General features: G+C 34.6%; 1 protein-coding gene across 1 annotated transcript in view; it reads left to right on the top strand.

The window, feature by feature from the left end:
• POLK (DNA polymerase kappa) overlaps window positions 1-18,652 on the top strand; it is a 46,505-nt gene extending 27,853 nt beyond the window's left edge. Inside the window, exons 6-14 of the mRNA XM_090278962.1 lie at window positions 17-256; window positions 2,314-2,438; window positions 3,544-3,710; window positions 6,011-6,043; window positions 12,259-12,355; window positions 14,909-15,080; window positions 16,799-17,746; window positions 18,324-18,366; window positions 18,546-18,652. Of these exons, the coding sequence (XP_090135088.1) occupies window positions 17-256; window positions 2,314-2,438; window positions 3,544-3,710; window positions 6,011-6,043; window positions 12,259-12,355; window positions 14,909-15,080; window positions 16,799-17,746; window positions 18,324-18,366; window positions 18,546-18,630 (1,910 nt within the window). The 3' untranslated portion in view covers window positions 18,631-18,652. The remainder of the gene's footprint in view (window positions 1-16; window positions 257-2,313; window positions 2,439-3,543; window positions 3,711-6,010; window positions 6,044-12,258; window positions 12,356-14,908; window positions 15,081-16,798; window positions 17,747-18,323; window positions 18,367-18,545) is intronic.
• The last annotated feature ends 6,227 nt before the right edge of the window (window positions 18,653-24,879 follow it).

The raw sequence follows: 24,879 nt of genomic DNA on the forward strand, positions 1-24,879 counted from the left end.
CCTGTTTATAATTTAGGTAAGCCAGAAAAGGAAGTTAATAAACTGAGTGAGCATGAACGATCCATCTCTCCATTACTTTTTGAAGATAGTCCTCCTGATTTGCAGCCCCCAGGAAATACTTTCCAAGTGGACAGCGAAGAACAAAATAATTTTCAAACACTTCAAAACTCAGTTGTTTTTGGAACATCAGCCGAGGAAGTGGTAAAGGAAATTCGTTTCAGAATCGAGCAAAAAACAACACTGACAGCCAGTGCAGGTACTTAAATAGCATATTGTTGGCTACAATAGTTATAATTTCCAGACCGGCTAATTCATGTGTAATATTAGTAGTTTGTCATTATAAAGTATAGAGTAACATTTTACTTACCATTTTTTAAAAATTCAATTTTTAACAGCCTATATAGAATGCCTAGAACCTACAGATAAGTTGGAATTAAGCCAAAAAGCCTTTGAGCCCCCCAAAACAAACTATTATAAATCTCATGTAGCTTTTCTTTTTTTAAGCACAAAGTATATTTTAATTATTTTGGACATAGTACTTTATTTCTTTTCCCTCGGAAGACTGCAGGAGAGATCCCAGATGGCCACAGGGTAGTAGACAGAAAAATCACCAACTAGCAATGTAACAATCTAGGACCATCCAGTGAAGGGAAGAAGAGCTTTACATATGTCAGTAACCCATAAGGGTGACACTGCTTAGTGTAGAGACTGATATTCATCTTAAGGATCCTAAATTATCTCATAAGAGCCATATTAAGATGAGGTTACTCTTTTCTTTCTATACCAAAGCATGAGAATAGTAATAAAAATTTTGGAAGATGTGTATAAACATTTAAATGAACTATTTAGTGATTATATTAGAATATTCTTATTTCAGTTTATCGTAATCATTAAAAGTAGTTCTTTACCCAGTGAGTAATATGAAAATGATGCACACATTTTATTATCATTGTTTTAAATATACAACCGAGAATCTTTGTTTTCTTCTATGTGGGTAATCTATACAAAAGACCTTTTCAAATAGTAAACATACATTCTAATTTATATTCTGGATCTTTTCTATAAAATAGCCCTATGTTTCTACTACAGATAGTATGTAAATTAATAATACAAGGGAGGTCTCCAAAAAACCTGAATTATCTTCTGGAAGGTGGGCCCCTTGTAGTACAGGCATCTGCCTCTAGGTGAGTGTTCTAGGAATCCCTCTGTATCAGTGTATCAGCTGGGATTGTTGCAAGAGGCTGTGTTATGCTTTAGTAAATTTTTTTTAATACTCTTTCAACACTTTTAACCATTTCATGATGGGTGACTTACGAGCACACCTGCCCAAACTGTGGTACTTGACTGTTCAGCAGTTTCTGACCAAAAACGGCATGACCCCTGTGTCCCATTCTTCCTGTTTACCCAATCTCACCCCAAGAGACATTTTTTTTCCTGGATGAAAAAAGTCCTCAAAGGGAAACTTGTTGCTGATGTGAAAGAGGTGAAACAAAAAATGACAGAAGTGCTAAAAGGCACCAAAATCCAGAGTTTAAAAACTTTTGAGCAGTGGAAAAAATGTCTCAATAGATGTATTTCATCAGAGGAAGAATATTTGAAGTTGACTGAAGTTTAAACATGTAAAAGTAAATACACAATTTTTTATAAAAAAATTTCTTGTTTTTTTGGGTCCCTTCTTGTATCACTTAAATAAACTCAGAAATTACTCTTAGACTTCAAAATACGATAGAGATTTAAATAGTCCTCATTTCTGTTGCGAAAATAACTAACAGTTCTTTTTCCTAAAACCATAGGAAGCCCAGGATAGATAGATAATATTCCAGTTATTTTTATTTATTTTTTAAACAAGGCATATAATTACAATTTATTACTACTATTTGGATATTCTCTTTCAAACATAGATGTATTTTTTTACTTATTGAATTTATTGGGCTGACATTAGTTAATAAAATTATATAGGTTTTGAGTATACCATTTAATAATACATTATCTGTATTGTGTGTTCGCTATGCAAAGTCAAGCCGCTTTCCATTACCATTTATCCCCCCTTTTACCTTCTTATACTTCCCCCCACCCTGTTCCCCTCTGGTAATCACCATATTGTTCTGTGACTATGAAGTTTTTTGTTTCGTGTTTTTGCTTAATCCCACTTTTTTTTAACACCTTTTTTTACCCGCTGTTATTTTTAAAATAGCATTTTATGTCATTTCAGATCTTTTGCACTTAACATTATTATTTTCCTGTATTGTCATCACATATTTTAAAGTCATACATATCAACTTCTTTGAGTCATCAGAATGTTCTTCTTTTAAGGCATTGCCCCAAATACAATGTTAGCAAAAGTATGCAGTGATAAGAATAAACCGAATGGACAATACCAAATTCTCCCCAACAGACAAGCTGTGATGGACTTCATCAAGGACTTACCCATTAGAAAGGTGAGATTTTATATAAAATTTATTATCTATATATATACTCTGAGTTCTGAAGAGATACTATTTAGGATTATAGTAATTCATAGCTGAAAAGTTTTAAAACAGTAGGTAACAAGCAAGAACTATATAATGGATAATTGAATTAGAAAATATCTTTCTATTAAACCCTTAAAGTGAAGTTTAGAAATCTTGTTTGCTGAAAAGTTTTAAGAAAGTAATAGATGACAGACTTTTAAGTTTACTCCTGCCAAGGAGAAGAGGAATAAAGAATACGGATAATAGTTCTTTCAGCTGTAACTCAGTATACAATCTTAGTTCTAAAGTACAGATTGCTGCTAGATTAACAGGTATACTTCAAAGAGATTTAGAATTTTACTTGTTTTGAAAAAAAAATCAAAATACTTTACCATGTTTAAAATGGTAAAATGATACCTTAGAGGTTATAGGAAGAGGGGTATGTTTTATTATTTTTAAAGCTTCTAGGTTTTTCTGCATATATATGCTTTTTAAACAATAATTGCACTATATACTATTTGATGTTCTAGAGCTTTTCTCATTCAACATAATGTATATGAGTGAATTTAAATAAAGCATTTTTCAGTGCTCAGAAGAAAGGCTATTTCAAAATATATAATGTACAATGATTACTGAATGGTTTATTATGTAAGGTATAGCTATAAAACAGTGTTTTCCAATATGTTTTTTAAGATATGAATAGGTGTTCCATTAAAACGGTTCTGGGGTTAAATAACTTGGAATCTACCACTCTTGTGGGTCACAAAGATACTAATGTATTAAAGATTCATAAGTCTTAGAGTGAAACGTTCAACTTAGTATTTCCCATGTTTGTCTGACCACAGAACTCCTTTTTTTTTATTTTTAATGCTTTAAAAAATTTCATGGAATTTTAAATTTAACTTTTCCATGGAACACTAGTTCAAGAAATGTGGCCAAAATAAAAACAATTAAAGCAGTTTTCTTATGAAGATAACTTATGAATATAGTCACATTATTTATGCCCTTTGTTGATCATAAAATGTATAATGAGAGTATCAGTTCTTACCATAATTTAAAAATGTTTTAATAATAAATATTGATTCTTTTCTAGGTTTCTGGAATAGGAAAAGTTACAGAGAAAATGTTAAAGGCCCTTGGAATTATTACTTGCACAGAACTCTACCAACAGAGGGCATTACTTTCTCTTCTTTTCTCTGAAACATCTTGGCGTTATTTCCTTCAGATTTCCATGGGTCTGGGTTCAACACACCTGACAAGGTATCCATATGTATATTTATATTGCTTTTTCTTTATTATTTGCTGAAATAATAGATTTAACCATTGAAGTGGAGCCTATAAGGATAGGTGTTTTTAAGTTATTTTAGGCTGGTTCAGTTTGGAATATAATTTTTAAATTAGAGTCAAAAGATTGGATGTGGGAGAAAAGAAAAGAGGAGTAAGGAATCACTTCTGGGTTGCTCACTACAGTAATTGGATAGATGAACAAGAGGAATGATAGGTACTTTTTTTTTCTGTTCATGTCTCATTCTTTGATCAGAACATAAGAATACTGGAACAATGGTGGTCAGATTTTTGAGAAAAGCAAAATGGCTTGTGTTCTAGAATTCACTTTTTAAACAAGGAGATTTAATGATTCTTTGGAAACCTTCATGAACTAACTATATTTAACCCCCAGATTTGTAATGATTCAGTCATTCAATACTGAGTATTTACTTTGTGTTAGGCACTGTTCTGGACCCTGGGGATAATAGCGGTAAACAAGACCAAGTCCCGCCTTCATGGAGTTTATGGACGAGTGTGGGAGATAGAAAGGAGCCAAATAAACGAATGAAGAAAGTGAGGCAGCGAGGGCCTAAGAAATGACTTGGGGGCCAGGGAAGAGGTGGGGTTGACCGCGGCTGTCCAGAGGCAGAGACCTAAAGGGGCTGGCCATGGAAAGGTCCAGCAGATGAACAACTAGAACAGAGGCCCTGTTTTTTTTTTTCCTGCCATTCTTTTTTACTCTATGTCTTAAAAAGAAGTCTCCTAGAGGTAAAGGGTATACTTTTGGGGGTGGATGAAAAAAAGGAATAAAGGAAAAAGAATGGGAACTTACACAGCACTATTTTTAACAGTTTTGTCATCATCCTGTCAGCCTGCCCTCAAAATAACTCCTTTATATTCTTATACTCAAACTAAAGGAGAACAAAGGATTACTGAGGGGGCGTGTACAATAAGATTGATTAACCAATTAAGCCTACTAAACGTTAGAGATGGTAAGGCTTGTGGTATTGCTTTGCTTAGTTCTCCGTACTTCGTAATCACTTGAGTCCACAATTATCTGAAATGGATTTTGAGTGAATATAATGAAAAATAAGAAAAAAAAATTACAGTACTACAAATAGTCTAGTATTTTGAAGCTAATGAGAAATAAAACTTTCTCTTTTAATCCAAAAATTAACCTCTTTATTTCCCTAGTGCTTGTACACACAGTGTTCTTGATAAAACATAGCACATATTAACCTGGGGTTATAATAATAGAATATGATAATAATATAAATAACAAACTTACCTTTTCTTCTGTCCACATTCTCTAAGTCCCCTACTCTGCTTTATTTTTAAATGTGTAGTACTTCTCCCCTTCTAAGATATTCCGTATTTACTTTTTCTTTGTTTATTTGTCTCTCTCCACTAAGATACAAGTTTCTTAAGGGCAGGCACTTGGTCTGCTTTCTTTATTACTGTATCCCCAGGCCTAGAACAGTGCTTCATTCATAATAGGTTCATTAAATCTTTGGAAAGGAACAACCTAAATGTCATTTCAGAGCTGGTAGAATCCAACCAAACTTGACATTTCAGATTTCTAACCTTCATCCTGTTGCTGTGTGCCAAGTTCTGACAGAAGTTCAGTAGAGTGGTATAAATGAATAATGAATAGGCTATAGGAGAGAGAAGTTAATGTACTAAACCAAAACCTAGATAATTGATATTAAATTATTTAAAATTTAATTATATTCTATAACTGCAAGTCATTACATTACCACCTGCTATTGGTTTTTATAAGCTGTGGTTTTGACATTCAGGCTTTTAATAGAAGCAATTTATAATAACCTATTTTCTTAAAAAAAAATTTATTGATTGATCTTTAGAGAGGGGGCAGGGAGAAAGAGAGCAAGAAACGTCGATTAGTTGTTCCACTTATTTATGCATTCATTGGTTGCTTCTTGGATGTGCCCTGACCAGGGATTGGACCTACAACTTTGGCATATCAGATGACGCTCTAACCAACTGAACTGCCTGGCCAGGGCAATACCAACCTATTTTCAAATTTATTCTCTTCGTTAGATATAGACTTGATCCATGACATGTGTAATCATATTAGCATCTTATCTAGCTATGGTCTTTATGTGATTTATTTTTAGATTTTAAAAACTCACTGTCTTTAATGATGTATAAATTTGAGTCAAAAACACTGATATCTCTAAAGGGTAATTGATATGTTAAATCCTCTTAGTTGACTAAAAGAAACTCAGTCTTTGAGAAAGCAAATAAAACCTTTTTTTTCTCTTCATTTCAAGGGATGGAGAGAGGAAAAGCATGAGTGTTGAGAGGTAATATTTTGATTATTAATTATTAATTGTTTATAATTCATGCTATTTTAAACTAATTTTTAATTTTTAGGAAAGTATCACTAAAGTTAAAATATCTATTTTCAGACCACAGCACAATTCTCAGCATGTCACCTTCCTGAAGTAAATATTCCAGTACAGTGCTTTATTATCTCTACTTACTGTGCTCTCAATGGAAAAATAAAATTAACTGAAGTTATTTTTTTAATATTGGTTCTGTACCTATTCAATGAAAACCAAGCATTTTAAGATTCCAAATCTTAATTTCTAACCTTTATAAAAAAATTACACTGAGAATTTTGGGGGGAAATTTAAGACGTGACCATGGAAATTCTTTCTGAAACTCTTCAAACATTGGTGAATAAGCAGAGTCATGAAATAATAAGGTATTGATATAAGAGAGCTTAGAGGTGACCTATTTCATTGGTTTACAACCTTGTTTAGAAGTCGAATGAAATCTTGATGGAAACCTTATTGTTTTTGGAAAATATCTCATTGTTTATAAAGTCCCTCGATTTTTCTCCTCAAAGCACCAAAGTTCCACAGAGACACTTAAAACCACTGACATAGTATATGGTTGTGTTCAGAAAAGCTGACTGAGGGGACCGACTGTGAGAGAGGAGCGGGGGTGGGCAGGGCAGGGCAGAGCAATGGGAGAAAAATGAAACAACTGTAATAGAACAACAATAAAAATAGAAATTAATATTTAAAAAAAAGAAAAACTGAATGACTCTGACAAGATCATATACTCAATAAATGACTGATAAAAATTGCTTTGAGGCTGTGATTTACATAAAAGCAATCAAAGGAAAAGGAGGGAAAAGCATCTAAGAGTCAGATAGTATTGTCCTATTTAATGAATGTTTTTCTTCCATTTTGTATGCTATTGAGAGCACTTATTAGTATATAAAAATATTAGCTATTAATATGTGTTAAGAGAGGGTCAGCAAATCAATAGAAAAAAATTAACAAAGATCTAATTAGTTAGAGGGAAATGTAAATGGCTCTTAAAAGATGTAAAATATTCCCAATCTCCTTTATAATTTAAGAAGTACAGATTGACAGTTCTCTGAGATAGTATTTTTCACTGATCAAGTTGGCAAAGATTCTAACACACCCTGTTGGCAAGACTGGGAGTGAAGCTATAAACTCTTAAGAGGGGGTGTACTAGATTCTTATTAGTACTATAAGAAATTATCACAAATTTACAGATTTATTATCTTATAGTTCTGAAGGTCAGAAGTCCTAATATTAAGGTGCTGACAGGGTTGCATTCCTTCTAGAGGCTCCAGGAGAGAATCCATTTTCTTCTTCTTTTTTTTTAAGTATATTTTATTGATTATGTTGTTACAGTAGTCCCAGTTTTTCCCCCTTTGCTCCCCTCTGCCCAGTACCCCCCTTTCCCCAACAATCCCACCCCCTTAGTTCATGTCCGTGGGTCGTGCATGTAAGGTCTTTGGCTTCACCCTTTCCTATATTATTCTTAACTTCCCCCTATTTCGTACCAGCCGATTATGCTTCTTAATCTGCACCTTTTCCCCATTTCTCTCCCTCCCCCCTCGCAGCTGATTACCCTCCAAATGATCCCTATACCTATGATTCTGTTCCTATTCTGGTTTGCTTAGTTGAATTTTGTTTTTATTTTTTAGATTCAGTTGTTGATAGTTGTGAGTTTGTTGTCATTTTCATGTTCATAGTTTTGATCTTCTTTTTCTTAAGTAATTCCCTTTAACATTTCATATAATATTGGCTTGGTGATGATGAACTTCTTTAGCTTTACGTTGTCTGGGAAGCACTTCATCTGCCCTTCCATTCTAAATGATAGCTTTGCTCGATAGAGTAATCTTGGTTGTAAGTCCTTGCTTTTCATCACATTGAATACTTCTTGCCAGTCCCTTCTTGCCTACAAAGTTTCTTTTGGGAAATCAGCTGAGAGTCTTATAGGCACTCCTTTGTAGGTAATGCTCTGCTTTTCTCTTGCTGCTTTTAAGATTCTTTATCTTTCACCTTTGGCGTTTTAATTATGATGCGTCTTGGTGTGGTCCTCTTTGGGTCCAACTTGTTTGGGACTCTCTGTGCTTCCTGTACTTGTATGTCTATTTCCTTTGCCAAATTAGGGAAGTTTTCCTTCATTATTTTTTCACATAAGCTTTCAATTTCTTGCTCTTCCTCCTCCCCTCCTGGCACCCCTGTTATTCAGATGTTGGCACATTTAAAGTTGTCCCAGAGGTTCCTAAGCCTCTCCTCATTTTTTTCAATTCTTGTTTCCTCATTCTGTACTGGTTGACTGTTTGTTTTTGTTTTTTTTTTCTTCCTTACGTTCCAAATCATTGATTTGAATCCCGGTTTCCTTCACCGTTGGTTTTGTTCCATTTCTTTATCAAAACCTTCTAGAGGCTGCCTGTAGTCTTTGGCTCATGGATCCATCTTCTGTCTTCAAACATTGGATCTTCTCTTTCTCTGACCTTTGGGATTACGTTAACCCACCTGGATAATTGAGGATAATCTCCCTGACTTGATTTAAGCTCATATGCAAAGTCCCTTTTGTGATGTACGCATGTCAGATGATTAGGATTGGGACATCTTTGGGTGCCATTATTATACTTACGACAGGGGGCAAGCAATTTGGCAATATCTATCAAAGTTTCAGATTGGATGTACTTTGATCCCACAGCTCTTTTTCCAGGAACTCATTCTACAGTTGTAATTGCATGCTATTTCACATGTATACAAAGTTATTCATTGTATTTTTTTTACTAGAGTAAGATTGAAAATATCGTAACTTAAATATCCATGAGCAGGAGACTGGTTAAATGACCTTACATCTTAAAATTAGAATATTATGCTGCCATATAAAAATGAGAAAATTATTTACTCATAGGGAACTCTCACCAGGATGAACTGAGAAAAACAAAGCGCTAAAAACAATGTGTCTAATATTCTTTTGTTTATATAAAAATGAGGGGAAAATATTTGCTTGTGCACAAAATATTTCTGGAGGAATTCGTAAGAATAGAAAGCTGGCAACATTGGTTCTGCACTAGGAGGGAGAACTAGGTAGCTGAATAGTTAGAAGAGGAAGTCTGAATGGTTGTTTGCGTGTGATTTATTACTTATTACTCTGATCTCTGTGGTATTCTTCTCTTTTAGGGTAATAGACATTTTCAACTTCTTTTTTTTTTTTTAATTATATTTTATTGATACTATCACAGTTGTCCTGATTTTCCTCCTTTCCCCCACTCCATGCACCCTACCCCCCCCCCCCCCACTTCCTCAGGCAATCCCCTAACCACTGTTCATGCCCATGAGTCATGTGTATAAGTTCTTTGGCTACTCCATTTCCTATAGTACTGTACTTTACATCCCCATGGCTATTCTGTAACTACCTATTTGTACTTCTTAAACCCCTCACTTTTTCACCCATTCCCCCATACCACCCTCCCATCTGACAACCATTAAAACACTTTCTGTATCCATGATTCTGTCTCTGTTCTTGTTTGCTTAGTTTGTTTTTTATGATAGATTCAGTTGTTGATAGATTTGTGTTTTTTGTCATTTAATTCTTCATAGTTTTGATTGTCTTCTTTTTCTTAAATAAGTCTCTTTAATATTTCATATAATAATGGTTTGGTGATGATGAACTCCTTTAGTTTTTTTCTTGTCTGGAAAGCTCTTTATCTTCCCTTTGATTCTAAATGTTATCTTTGCTGGGTAGAGCATTCTTGGTGGTAGGTCCCTGCTTTCATGACTTTGAATAAGTCTTGCCAACCCCTTCTAGCCTGCAAAGTTTCTTTTGAGAAATTAGCTGACAGTCTTATGGGAACTCCCCTGTAGGTAACTAACTTCTTTTCTCTTGCTACTTTTAAGAGTCTCTCTTTATCTTTAACTTTTGACATTTTAATTCTGATGTGTCTTGGAGTGGGCTTCTTTGCATCCATCTTATTTAGGACTCTCTGTGCTTCCTGGACATGCATGTTTATTTCCTTCAGCAAATTAGGGAAGTTTTCTTTCATTGTTTTTTCAAATACATTTCCAATTCTTGATCTTTCTCTTCTCCTGCTGGCACCTCTGTGATGCGAATGTTACCTCTTGAAGTTGTCCCAAAGGCTGCTTATACTACCCTTTTTTTTTTTTTTTTTGGATTAATTGTTGTTCTTGCTGTTCTGATTGGTTGTTTTTTGCTTCCTTATATATTATATCATTGATTTGATTCTCGGCTTCATCCACTCTACTGTTGTTTCCCAGTAAATTGTTCTTTATTGTAAATTGTTCATTTCCTACTGGATCTTTTTTATGCTGTTCCTTGAGCATCCTTATAATGAGTGTTTTGAACTCTGCATCTGATAGATTGCTTATCTCCATTTTGTTCATCTCTTTTTTTTGAATTTTGATCTATTCTTTCATTTGGGCCATGTTTCCTTGTCTCCTCATTTTGGCAGCCTCTCTGTGTTTGTTATTGTATATTAGGTAGAGCTGTTTTGACTCCGTGTCTTGGTAGTGTGGCCTAATGTAGTAAGTGTCCTTCAAGGTCCAGTGGCACAACCTCCCCTCTCACCCACACTGGGTACTCGAATTGTGCCCTTTGTGTGGGCTGAGTACACCCTCCTCTTGTGTTGAGCCTTGGTTGCTGTTGGCAGATGAATGGGAGGGATTTCCCAGGCCAGTCAGCTGCAAGGATTGGCTATGACCACTTACCACCAACCTCCACCCTCCACGGAGGAACGGCTGTGCAGGGGCAGGGTGGTGGTGCTCTGACATGGTCTGTAGCTGTCCACTGGGTGCGCTGGCCCTGGGGTTCTCTGGGTGGTACAGGCCAAGGTCAGCCTATTTTGCTTGGGGCCACCATGCCTGATCTATAAAGCAATCTGAAATGGCTGCTACTTGTGCTCAGCTTGGAGATTCCCAGGCAAAGCCAAGCTGTGAATCTAGGCTGGTTGCCGCTAGTGCCCAGCCTGGGGCTCACTGAGGCCAGTTGTTGCTTGTTTGAGAGGATTTAGGAAGTTGTGAAGCATGAGCCAAGACCAGCGATTCATATGGAAAAGCAACTTGGATGGGCCCATAAGTTGGGTGGGTCAGAGTCTCTAGTGATCTCCAAGATAGGTCAGAAGTGTAGCCAGGTTGATGGAATCTCAGACATGGCACCAACTCACCGGTTCTGTTGGGGGGTGGTCCTGAAAAGGGACACTGGTCTCTGCTTGCCTTAATGTCAGACACTTCAGTTCCTCCCAGTATGATACTGGTGCCTTTCAAGCTGCTATCCTGGTGCTGGAGCTCAGAGGGAGTGAGTCTGAGTAGATGAGTCCATGTGTGGGTTCTTTAAGAGGAACCTCTTGGGGCTCCAGCAGTTTCTTCCAACTAACTCAATCCCCACTGGTTTTTGCAGCCAGAAATTGTGGGCACTTATCTTCCTGGCACTGGAACCCTGGTCTGGGGGTGGGCTGGTGTGAGTCTGGGACTCCTTTCTCCTGAGATATTCCTCCCAAATTTTTATCTACTACACATTCCGCATCTGCGCCCCTCCTATCAGTCTGGATGGATGTGGTTACTTTAATTCTGTAGTTGTCAGACTTCCATTCATCTCGATTTCTGATGGTTCTGAGTGATGGTTGTTCTGTATTTTAGTTGTGATTTTGATTGGTTGTGCGAAGAGCTGAGCCATCTTGTGCAGATGAATTCAAAATTTCTACATTTAATCTTACCAGTCCTCTATTTTCACTTATTTATTAGATAACAATACCTAGGGCCATTAAACCACCCCTTAAATCTACATGAAAATATTTCTCTTTCAGAAAATACATGTGCAATAATTGGAATGAGTTTCTCCTATGTACTTTCTTAAGATAATCCTCTGTAGCAGAGTTTGTATACATATATAGCTTAATGTGTTTTAAGTTTCTGAGGCATTATTATTATCTGTTGGTGGTTTTAATCATCTTTAAAAAATATTTAGAGAGGGCAAAAAATATAAAAGTACACCTTTGCTAATCAGCTTAACTATCTAAATGGTCTTTAATTATTAAGTAGATCTTAAATATTTTTTACTTACAAGGAATTATATCTTAATTTATCGGAAAACTGTATTCTGTACTACAGAAAATATAACTTAATGCTGAGCCATTTAAACATACTATAGCATTCCTAAATTATCCCGAATTACATTTTTACTTTGTGCACCAAAATGATTCTTGTCTTTCTAGGACATTCAGTGAGATAAGCAAAGCAGAAGAACAGTACAGCTTGTGCCAGGAACTTTGCAGTGAACTTGCTCAAGATCTGCAGAAAGAAGGACTTAAGGTACTTTATTTTAATGCAGTGTTCTTAGTTTTAAATTTTTCTAATAATAAAATACACTTCAATGCAAGAATTAGATTTTGCATTTGAATACAAAGTGGGAAATTTCAGATAAAGAGTATTCTCATCACCAACAAAGAAATTTAATTTGGACTCTTTTATTTGAGGCCTATGATGAGGTCATTCTGTGAAGAAGCACGTTACAGGGCAGAGTGGTTCTAGTATAACTCCAGAGGACTTTATACTACCTTGGGAGTACATTGGAATAAGTTTCAAGTCAGTTACATTGGTATTAGAGAATAAAGCAAAGGGGAAAGGATTTTCCTAGAATTATATTTACATATTATAAACACCTTGCAATCATCCCTTAATGTTTTTCTCATGTAGATAGTGACTTTCTAGAATAAGCATTTTGTTTCAAGGCTCTAATGCAGGTTTTTTAACACATTGAGAACAATATCTGGAAGGCTTTCAACTATGTATTTGATACTTTTCACTCACCACAGTCCATTTTAGTGTTTTTCCAATACTCTCAAACCAGAGTTATTTAGAGTAATTATTAAGTGTAGTGGTGATTACCAGAGAGAAAGAGGGTTAGGGGGAGGTAGAGCTGGGAAAAGGGGGGATAAATGGCAATGGAAGGAAACTTGACTTTGATGGTGAACACACGATACAATATACAGATGATGTATTATAGAATTGTACACCTGAAACATATACAATTTTATTAACCAATGTCACCCCAATAAATTTAATAAAAAAATTTTAAAGTATTAAAAAAGTATTGCAATGAATGGGATAATTGATGAATATTTTTCTTATAATCCTTTTCTATCATACCTTGATTGTAAAAAGACTTTTTAAAAAATGTTTAAATAAACTGTTAATTTTAGAATTGTTTTAGATTTACAGAAAAATTGCCAAGATACTGTAGAGAGTTCTAGTATACCCGGTTTTCCTCATTATTAACATCTATGCTGCCAGAATATATTTGTCCAAACTAAGAAACTGACATTAGCACATAGCTATTCACCAGACTTCAGACTTTATTTGGATTTTATCTATTTTTCCATTAATGTTCTCTTTCTGTTCCAGGAGTCAGTCTAGGCAAGCACATTGTGTTTAGCTATCATGTCTTCTCTAGCCTCCTCTAGTCTGTGACAGGTTCTCAGTACTCCTGTTTTTTGTGACCTTGATAGTCTTGAGGAATACTGGCCAGATATCTCCCAATTTGGATTTGTCTGGTGGTTTTCTTTAGATTAGACCACAGTTATGAGTTTTAGAAAGAATACCACAGAGTCGAAGTGTCCTTCTCCTCACGTCCTGTGAGGTACAGTAGTCTCTCCTTATCTGAGATTTCACTTTCCATAATTTCAGTTACCCATAGCCTGAAGATATTAAATGGAATATTCTGGAAATTAAATAAATCAGAAGTTTTAAATGGTACATCAGGCTTAGTAGCGTAATGAAATCTCATGCTGTCCTGCTCCAGTCTGCCCGGGATGTGAATCATCCCTTTGTCCAGTGTATTCACACTGTATATGCTACCTGCCCATTAGTCACTTAATAGTGGTCTTGGGTATCAGATGGGTTATCAGAGAGAGAACATGTTTATATAACTTTTATTACTGTAATATTGTTATAATTGTCCTGTTTTTAGTTGTGTTGTTAATCTCTAACTGTGCTTAATTTATAAATTAAACTTCACCATAAGTATATATGTATAGGAAAAAACAGTATATATAGATAGGGTTTGGTACTATCCACAGTTGTTGGCATCCACTGGGGGTGTTGGAACATATCCCCGCAGATAAAGGGGACCTACTGCATATGAAATCCACATGATAGCATGGGTGGTGTTAACCTTCATTACTTGGTTAAGGTCGTGTTTGCTAGCCTTCTCCATTGTGAAGTTACTATTTTTTCCTTTTTATACTCTGTCCTTTGGAAGTGAGTCAGTAAGTCTAATCCATTCTCACTGTTTTAATCATTTTTAAGTGTACATTTCAGTGGCATTAAAGTACATTCATACACTAACCATCAACACTGTCAATCTCGAGAACTTTTTCATTATCCCAAACTGAAATTTTGTATCCATTAAACAGACTATACAGAGAGTTCTTACATGTAAATTGTTTAGCATAATATTTGTCATATAGTTGGCACACAATATATATAAGCTATCCCCAAGACCTTTTAAATGAAGCTCCTTTAGAAAGATTTTTTTTCTTTCCTTTTTTTAGGTACTGAATTGACCTCTAAAAGAAGTTTTTGAAAAAGAAAAATGATTAGTTAACTTTGCCGTTTATATAGTGGTCTTTTAATAAAACTTTTATTTAAAAAAGTTAGGGAGGAGAGTAGTAATTATTGGCTAAAATGGGATATTTTTGGATTCCAGTTATTCTTTATGACAATTTTATTACTGTGTTTTAAAAATAATTGATTATACTTCCATATTACATATACCTAAATGAGCTTTATGAGTTTTTTAACCTGTAAAATAACTTTTCTAGAAGTTAGAAAGCCATATTTAATATTGTATTCTGTTAATTATAGGGTAGAACTGTTACCATTAAGCTGAAGAATGTGAATTTTGAAGTAAAAACTCGTGCATCTACAGTTTCATCTGTTGTGTCTACTGCAGAAGAAATATTTGCTATTGCTAAAGAATTGCTAAGAATAGAAATTGATGCTGATTTTCCACATCCCTTGAGATTAAGACTTATGGGTATGACTTTTCTTTTCTGACTTTTCCTTAAATCTGCTAGACTTTCAAAAGGAATCAACTTTGGAAATATATGGTAGTTATTCTCACCTCCATTTTATTTCTTTAAACTGTTTAGGAATTTGTACTTAGCCTGCTGCCATTTTTCTTCATACTTAGAACCTGATGCATGAGAAGCTATGATTATTAGTTTAATTCCAGTAAGAACCAACTAAAGTTGCTCTTTTCCTTACTATCAATACTTACTGAAATCTTTGGGACTAGATTTGTTTCAAAATTTTTATTTTTTCAGATTTTAGAAAGCATACTGAGTATATTTTATAATACTCCTTTGGGATATGACGAAGCACTTCATGATCAAATACATTAATATTTGTGTAGCAAAACAGTAAAAATATTCACACTGAGTTGTTAAGACTCTAAGAGCTTTCCATCAATTCAGCTGTCAATTACCTTATGTGGCTTGAAATTTTCAGGTCTTTTTGGATTTCAGAATTGCCAGTGAGGGACTATGACACTAATAAAACCACATCTTTAGCCACTGCGTGGTAAAAAAAAAAAAAAAAAAAAAATTTCGACTGTGAACTATGTAAGACAATATTTATGGATAAGCATTCCAAATGCCAACTTAGTATACTAAGAGTTGGTCATTAGCCATGCTTTCATATATGAAACACAGCACACACCAAGATCAATTGAGTAAAATATGTTACCTAAAAAGAACTAAAGGGTAGATGTTAATAGCAGCTTTATTTATTATTACTAAAACTTGGAAGCAATTAAATTGTCCTTCAATAATAGGTCATTAGAAACTGGGGTACATCCAGATAGTAGAATATATTTAGCCATAAAAGAAATGAATTGTCAAGCCATGAAAAGACATGGAGGAATCTTAAGTGTATTATTAACTGAAAAAAGCCGATCTGAAAAGCCTACATACTGTATTATTACAACCATATAGCATTCTGGAAAAGATTATGGAGACACTAAAAATATCAGTAGTTATCAAGGGCTTTTGAAGAGGGAGGAATGAATAGGCAGAGCAGAGAGGATTTTTAGGGCAGTGAAACTATTCTGTACGATGCTATGACAGTAGATACATGTCATTATTCATTTGTCAAAATGTATAGGATATGTAACACCCAAAGTGAATCTAACACCCAGAGTGAATCCTAATATAAACTATGGACTTTGAGTGATAATGTTGTGTCAGCATAGGTTGATTGGTTATAATATATGTCCCTCTCTGGTGGGGGAGGAGACTATGGAGGAGGTTCTATATGTGTGGGGGCAGGGGATATATGGGAAGTCTGTTCTTATTGCTCAATTTTGCTGTCAACCTAAAATTGCTCTAAAAAGTAAAATGTAAAAAGGGAGCTAAAGTATCTATGTAGTTGACTCCAATTAGTTACTTAGTATTTATTAAATGGTATCGTGTTAAGATATTAATCGAAAGACCTATATAGTCATGCTAACTCCAAATAGGTACTTACACATTAGTGATACTCAGTTTTATTTTTAAAAGTATAAATTTCAACTCAAAATACCAGCTTTGGAAAAACATCCTTTAATTCAGAAAATATACAGTGTTGCTAGTTATTTTTCTCGAAACAGCCTTTTTTACATGTGTCACAACAGTATTTGGAAAATGCTTTTATGAATTATGAGTGACTTGGCTTTGTTGAATTTGAAGTTGATTAATTGTGGTTGGTTTCATTTAGGTGTGCGGCTATCTAGTTTTCTCAATGAAGAAGATAAGAAACACCAACAAAGGAGTATTGTTCGTTTCTTACAGGCTGGAGACCAAACCCTATCAGGCACTGGGTGTATAGAGAAAACTGACAAAGATCAGTTTTTAAAACCTGTAGAAATGTCCAATAAGAAGAGTTTCTTTGATAAAAAACGGTCAGAAAGTAAATGGAACCAAGACACATTTAAGTGTGAAACTGTGACTAGACAAGGTGTACAGACATCACAATCATTCCAAGTTTTAAAGAAGAGGAAGAATGAGAATTTAGAAACATCAGAAAATTCAGATAACAATCAGATATTTACCTGTCCTGTTTGCTTTAGGGAGCAAGGAAGCATCAGTTTGGAAGCCTTTAATGAACATATAGATGAATGTCTTAATGAACCTTCGATGAGTGAAATGTTCTCATGTTCACATGCTTCCTCTACAAAAGTTAACAAGAGAGAAAATGTACATCATTCTCCTTCACTCTGTGAGAAGCAAGATTATGAAACCGATCAAAAGAATACAGAAATCAATTCAGAAGACCGTGCTGACTTGGTAGAGACTATAGGTAATCCATCTGAAGCAGAAAGTATAGTGGCTTTAAGTAATAAGCACAGCAAAGAGGAGTGTGCTAGTCTTCTAAGCACATCATTTAATATTGAACACTGTCATCAGAATTCTTCTTGTGCTGTTGCATTGGAAAATGAAGATGCCAGGTCACCGAGAAGGCAAGAACCCCTCCAGCCTTATTTATATGAAGTGATAACAGACCAGGCTCTAATTTGTCCTGTTTGTAACCGAGAGCAAAACACTTCAGATCTCACCCTGTTCAATGTGCATGTGGATATTTGCTTAAATAAAGGCATTATCCAGGAACTGAAAAATGATGAAGTTAATTCAGTAAACCAACCCAAAGAAAGCACCAAAAGTATTGGTGAGTTTGCAGTCATTTTTAAAGAACTTGATTTTCTAGGAATGTTTTATTAAAATTGAGATCATTATTAAATATGAAAGACATACTATTAAAGGGACTGTTTATGTATGCTGCCATTTAGGTAAATGTTAGCTACCTTACCATAAGTTAGAATTAAGTGAAGCGATCAGATGTTACATTTTTGTGAAAACTTTAGTGTGGGCTTGATTTAGCACAGAATGACCTAAAAGATGTAGAGAGCTGAGTGATATAATTAAAAAACAAATTCCTTTAGAGAACATTTGCCAAGGCACAGCAGTAAATTAATGATAATTACATAGCCGGAAAGCCAAACTTGGGTTTTGGTAGTTCTGGCCAAATTTCAGAAAGAAAATTAAGTGTAATACTAATAAAACAGTTACAAATAAATTATGCTGTAAAGTTAGGTTCTGGTATGTATAAATATGAACTATGTAGTGCTAAGAAACTTTTTGTTATCTTCATATCAGTCAGCTTTAACTTTTTAAATTTTGATACAGTCCTTTAATTATTTCTTATTATTCATTATGGAATTTCTTCATTTTTCTTCCCACTAAAGGTAACTCAGGCAGAGCATGGAAGACTGTAACAAAAACAAAAAGGTATGGCTAATTTGAGCTTTAGTAAAGCTACCTAAAAAATTCATATTTTGAGGATGAATTTTTAGAAGTTAAAATTTCCTTCTATATCAAGTAAAATTTTTTAAAAAACAATTATTTGCTAAATTATTCTTAAAAATCTCTTCTTGCATTTTAATTGCTTTTTTTTTTTTAAATTTCAGATCAGGATCGATGACAAAGTACTCAGCATCAAAGAAAACAAAACCAAATAATCCTAGACACACTCTTGATGTATTTTTTAAATGAACATTCAATATTTTATCATTAATTTTTAATTGAAACTTGTTTTTTATAATCACTGAAGCTATTCTTCCTCATTTCAAGTTTACAGATTCACTTAGTGAAAGGTCAATGCAGTAATTCCTCCCCAATGATATTTCCCTGAACATGAATTTGGAGTATATACTAATTGCACTTCCGTTAGAGATACTTTTAAAATTAGAAATTATGAATGGGATCAAAAGGTGATTTCTTTCTTTACTGAGTTTTATAATGAATGTAAAACCTTGTATTTATAAGGGCTCTGATGTTCACAGAAACCTTTATTAGCATAAAAACTTTTCAGTACTTAACCATTTTGTTCGCACTGGTCTGCCATATTTGATCTTAGTATCTTCTACAACTTAGTGTACTTGTACTTTAGCTTCTAGTATCTTCAGATGCCTCATGAACATTCATAATTAATATTTATCATACATTCTATGAAAAATATTAACTTAGGAGAACTAGCATAAGTGGTTCTATTCCTTTCAGGGTATTAATATCACAGTATTATTTTCTGTGTTGAAAGAATTTTGCTTAAATATGATTATTCATTTGATTTTTTAATTTAAAATTTATTTTTATGCTTAAGCACTTGGTCCACTTTTTAAAAAATTTAGTCTAGGATATAAGGTAATTATTTTCTTATTTAGTACTTTTAAATGGTAGTATTTCATTTCTTGGCAGTTTGTATTCTTTGAAAATCTATAAAGAATAAATTATATACTTTATTTTTATAAAACCTTCTAAAGAAAAATGTACAATTCAAAAGATTAATGTGTATTACAGTAGCTCATCTACCTTAGTTATATTTGTCATGTTTTTATTAATATTTATGAAAGAAGAGAGCTTAACAGTAAGTAGTTAGCTTAAGTAGTTGCTCCAGATGATTTTGTGCTATCAGTAAGGGTTTTTATCAGAAACAATTATTTAATCAAAACGTGAACACAGTAGCCATTTTGTGACTGCTTTGAAGAACCAAATCTTGTCCTCTTAGATTTTTGTTTACCTTTTTCCTACTTTCTTTTTAATTGACATACCTTAGTTGCAGGTTATAACATTGATTTAATATTTGTATTAAATATTACAAATATTTAAAGTATATCTACTTTTATCTAAATTTACCTCATTTAAACTTATAAGGAAATCATGTTAGAATAGCTTAAATTAGGCTTACTGTTTATTAGCATGCCAATCTCATGCCTATTATTATTTTTATATACAAAGGTGAAAACAGAGTTGTTGTGCTGTTGTTCTTGATTATATGATTTACTTATGTAAATTCTATAAAAAACTAAGTTCCATGAAATGCTGATTTAATGTATTGAAAAGTAGATAGCACCATATATGTTTTCTGTCTTGCCTTAAGTTTATTTTTATTGTTTTCAACATTAAGTACTAAATTATTTTCATTTAGATGACTTATTTAATTGAATGTTATCATTTAGATATATTTAATAATAATTCAAAATAAAATGTAAAATATTTAGTTGATTTTTAGCCAATAGGAATGGTTTCCTTCCTTTTCACTCTTTTCCTACCTCAGTGCTTTTATTTATTTTCTTTGCCCAGAATTCTCTTCACATTATTTTCTATCTGTTTTATCTAATATCAACACATTTTTTTTTCTTTTTATTATAATTTTCCTTTGGGGCATTTTAAGGAAATGTAGCAAAGCTATAAAGAATCTTACCTACTTATAGGGTCAGAATATTAGGAAGCACCTGGGAGAATATATTTGTAACCCAATAACTGGGGGGAAAAAAAGAAAGAAAAAAGCACAGAGTATATAATCCAGAATATATAAACAACTTCAGTGAATCAGTAAGAATAATAGAAATTTGGATAAAAGACTTTAAATGGTACTTGACATAAAAGTAAATCTAAATGGCCAAGAAACATGTAAACATTCTCAGCCATTTTAGTAATATGGAAATGAAAAGTAAAAACACAAAGAGGTGTTATTACATTCCTACCAGATTCACAAAAATGAAAAGGTCCATTGATAATTAACTTCTGGTCATGATGTGGAGCAATGTGAACTTACTTTGAAAATAATCGCTTTGGAAAACACTCTGCCCTTCTTTAGTAAGTTTGAAGATGTATACACTCGATAACCCAATGACTGCACTCCTAAATATACACCCTTGCTGGTTATTCTCTACTGCCCTCCACATCACCCTTCGCCCTTCAGTACCCTGCTTTATGTCCAGCAAGGTGCCATGGCAACGGGGCAGCCGCTGCAGAAGATGTGGGGGAGGAAGAAAGATGAAGTTGGGTATTTTTTCCTTCATGTACCTTTCGTTAAGTCCCTTGACCAAAGGTCACAACTTCTTGTAGGTGGCCACAATCATACTGCATTATCTGCTCTCCAGGTTCTGATAATCCTTTCCTTCCTCACCTCTTCCTCCTAGGAGTGGCAAGAGAGCCTTGCTCTTATTAGCCCCCCGGGTGCTGCACTATCCTTTATGATTTCCCCATATCCTGCCTGCACCTGTGTAGATGGTCCCTTTCTTAAACTCATCTCAAATTACAAAATATTCTGCCAGAACTGCAATACATTGTCTTGGGGAAACTATTGAACATGTTTCCTAAGTAGCACGTATAAGAATGCTCATGGAAGCACTGTAAGAGCCAAGAATTGGAAATAAAACAAATATTCAGCAATGGTGGAATGGTTAAATTCTGTCACTGTATAGTCAAACAACAGTTCTACACAGTGGTGAAAATGAAGGATATAGCTAATCAGAATGTGGGTGAATATCACAAAGATAATGAGCAAAAGAAGCAAGTCATAGGAGGATGCAGTCAGCGTATCTCCATTTATATAAAATTCAAACAGATAAAGCTAGCCTTTCTTTTAAAGATGTATCCATATGAGATCAAACTATAAAGAAAAGCAATTGTGTTAATTGTCCCAATAGTTAAAATAATAATGTCTTCTGAGGAATGGTAGGGGAGTGTGATCAGGGAATGGCACATGGATCTCCTGGGATGCTGGCAATGTTTTTTCTTATCTTGGGTAGTGATTGCAGGTATACTCAAGCTCTACAAATATATTTTATTTACCCTTGTTCATATGTGACCTATATCACAATAAAAAGTAAAAAGAAAAAATGGCAGAAACTGCTTTGCTTAGCAAGATATTTTCTCCATCTTTACAGTCTACTAGCATCAGTAGAGAAAAAAGTACATTTCTCTCTTCTAGGACTTTGCTGAACACAGCAAAAAAGAGCCATCCTACACCAACATTTTGAGTTTTTCTCCTAATATTCCTCCTAATGCTACAGCTTCAGTTTGCATTTGGTCTGCTCTTCAAAGAGCAGCAGTTGACAATTTGACCCAGTACTTTGTCACTGCCAAATAAGTCATCAGCTTTTCAGCCAGTGATATTTGTGTCCCCACTCCCCAAAATCCTCCCTCAAATAACAAGTCAGTTCTTTATACTAGGTTTTGTTATTTGCAGCACCCTACTTTCTGTATGAGTTCAGAATTTCACTTCAGCTGTGTGTTACAAAGACCCAAATCAGTCTTTTTACTTGAAACATGAATTTCATTGGTCAGCATTGACTTGGTGATTTAAAGATGGGCTCCAAGTCTCTGCTTTCTTAGACTCACACAGTCAATTTGTGGTCACAAGATGGACTTTTTCACATCCAACCTTACATGTGAGTTCCAGGTAGGGAAGACAGGAAAGTGGAAATGATAAAAGGGCAGCAAGTTTGTCCCACTTTAAGAAGTTTTCCTGGAAGTCCCGCATAATTTCCACTTTATATCTCACACTGTCATAGGGCAACTAATAAGGCTTCCCAGTGTTACAGGGAACCTGAAAATGCAGTTTTTAGCTGGGCATGTTGCTGCCCCAAATAGAACCAGGTTCTGTTAGTAAGTCTAAAAATTTTTCCTATTAAAAACTATGTAAATTACCACATTTAATGGTGAAATTTTAGAAGCATTTCATAGAAATAACACAAGTGCCCTCACTTTACTGGAGATCTCGCCATTTTAATAAATAATATAAATGAAAACTGGAAACAAAAAAATAAAAATAAAACTTTATTGTCAGATGGTGTGTATGTCTACGTTTTTTAAAATCTACATTTAATAAACATTCAAGAGATTATGACTACAAGGTCAATATACAAATGAGTAGCATCCCTATACCACTGTAATAACCAATTCGAAGATATAATCAAAATAACCTTATGTAACAACAATGTACAAGGTACTTAAAGAGCAGATGGGGAATCTATCAAAAAATGTGCAATAAATTGGAAACTACAAAATATTACTGAAAGATGAATTGTACATCTTGAGTAAATAGAGAGTAATCCTGTTACTCCGTGATAGGAAGGATGACTACCTTAAAACTTCTCCCCAAATTATTCTATAAATTCAGAACAAAATCTCTCATGGTTTTTCTTGGAAGTTGTTAAGTAGACCCTACGTGGTATATGGAAGAGCAAAGGCCCAAGAATAAGGAGGTAGAAGAACAGACCTTATTACCAAGGGTTATTATAAAGCTATAGTGATACAGTGTATTAATAGAGTGGTATTGGCATGGGTATGGACATTGCAGACGACTCAGTTCAAAAAGTATTGGCTATTAAATAAATGATGCTTACATGATTGGTTATCCATAGAAAAAAGATAAAATTTGATCACCACCTTACTATGTAATCAGCCTCCAGGACTCCCTCAGGCCAAATATGTTGTTAGAATTATTTGTAGGACTCAAAACAGGTTTTATACTCATGGTTACAGTTTGTTACAATGAAAGAATACATATTAGAGTCAGCAAAGGGAAGAAGGCAAATGGGCCAAGTCCAGGAGGGACCAGGCACAACACATGCAGCAAAGTACTGCCAACCAGGGAACTTGACCCACCCCTCAGTGTCCTGTGTTCTCACTCAGCCATTTATTGTTGAATTTTGTCTACCCTTCCAGGGGCTCTTGAAAACATTTCTTTCCATTTTTTCAAGCCCTTATCAGTTGCCTGAACTCTCGTCTTCCAACTGATTTCTCAGCTTTCCCTCTCTAAACTGTCTTGTGCATTTTTTGCAGATTAGCTGTAAGTAGCACTTTCATGATGTCACTCTGATAGAAACTAAACAAAAGATTTCAAAAGCTCTCAACTCTCTCCGGGATCAGTAGGAGGTGAGAAAAGGGAAGCTCATTTTCAGTGAATGATGATTTCTGTGGTGTAAATACCATAACAGATTTTAAAGCTGTGGATATGATGTCAACCAGTTCTCCCAAAATCCCTGAAAATTTATCAATCAGATTTTGTGAGCCAGTACAAGCTAGCTTCCACATATCACTGTCCATAATGTACATCAAACACTGGACTTGGCATTCAAGGCCAATCAAATCACACTGCATAGCTTGTCGTTTCCTGAATAGATCAAGCTATTTCTTCCTTCTGGAGTCATGCTTCGTTGCTTCCTCTGTCCAAAGTGTGCTTCTTGAACGTCCCACAATACACAACTACTCTTCTTTCAACTCAGCCCAAGGGCCACCTTCAGAAAAGGGTCCTGGCCCTCCAGAAAACCTAATCACCCTTCGTGGTTTTGTTTCTCTATGAAGACCCTGAAATATTCTTTGCTGTGGCTTTGCTGTAGTCTCTCCCTACTAGATTGTAGGCTGCTAGAGATCCTGGACTGTATTCCACTGATCTTTGAATTCCAAGTATAAAGTATATGGCCTGGTACTTAGTAGGTGTTAACAATAATTTGTTGATGCATAAATGAATAAATATGTGCCCAAAGAGTGGTGTGTTTTACTATCTTACTGTTTTTACCCTGGGAAGACAGGGTGGTGGCTGATGAAGGCTGCCGTCCGTACTCAAGCTGGGCCCTAAAAGACGGGCATTCCAGAAAGAGGGAATTATATTTATTTCCCTTTATTGGGTAATGGTATGCTTTATAAATATTTTATTACCTGTCTTTTTGGGGTGGCTTGGACATATTTGGAAGATGGCTCAAAATATGACAGTTAACCTAGAGCTTAAAAATCCATTTTGAGGAAATAATCCATTTTGTAAACAATACCTGGTGCCTGGTGCTGTTTTGTTCTTCCTTTAACTTTTTCTTTCACTTTTACTTATTTATTTATATGTTTAGTAATGCTCCATTTAACAGCAATAATATGTTTAAACATACCTGCCAGGATTTTAGTGAACTCAGAGAAAGGTGCTTTTTTACCTGGAGTGCAAAATTTTCTTTTGTTGTACTA

The sequence above is a fragment of the Furipterus horrens genome, unplaced genomic scaffold (genome assembly GCF_987537825.1).
Source record: "Furipterus horrens unplaced genomic scaffold, mFurHor1.1.pri manual_scaffold_5, whole genome shotgun sequence".
Taxonomy (NCBI): Eukaryota; Metazoa; Chordata; class Mammalia; order Chiroptera; family Furipteridae; genus Furipterus; species Furipterus horrens.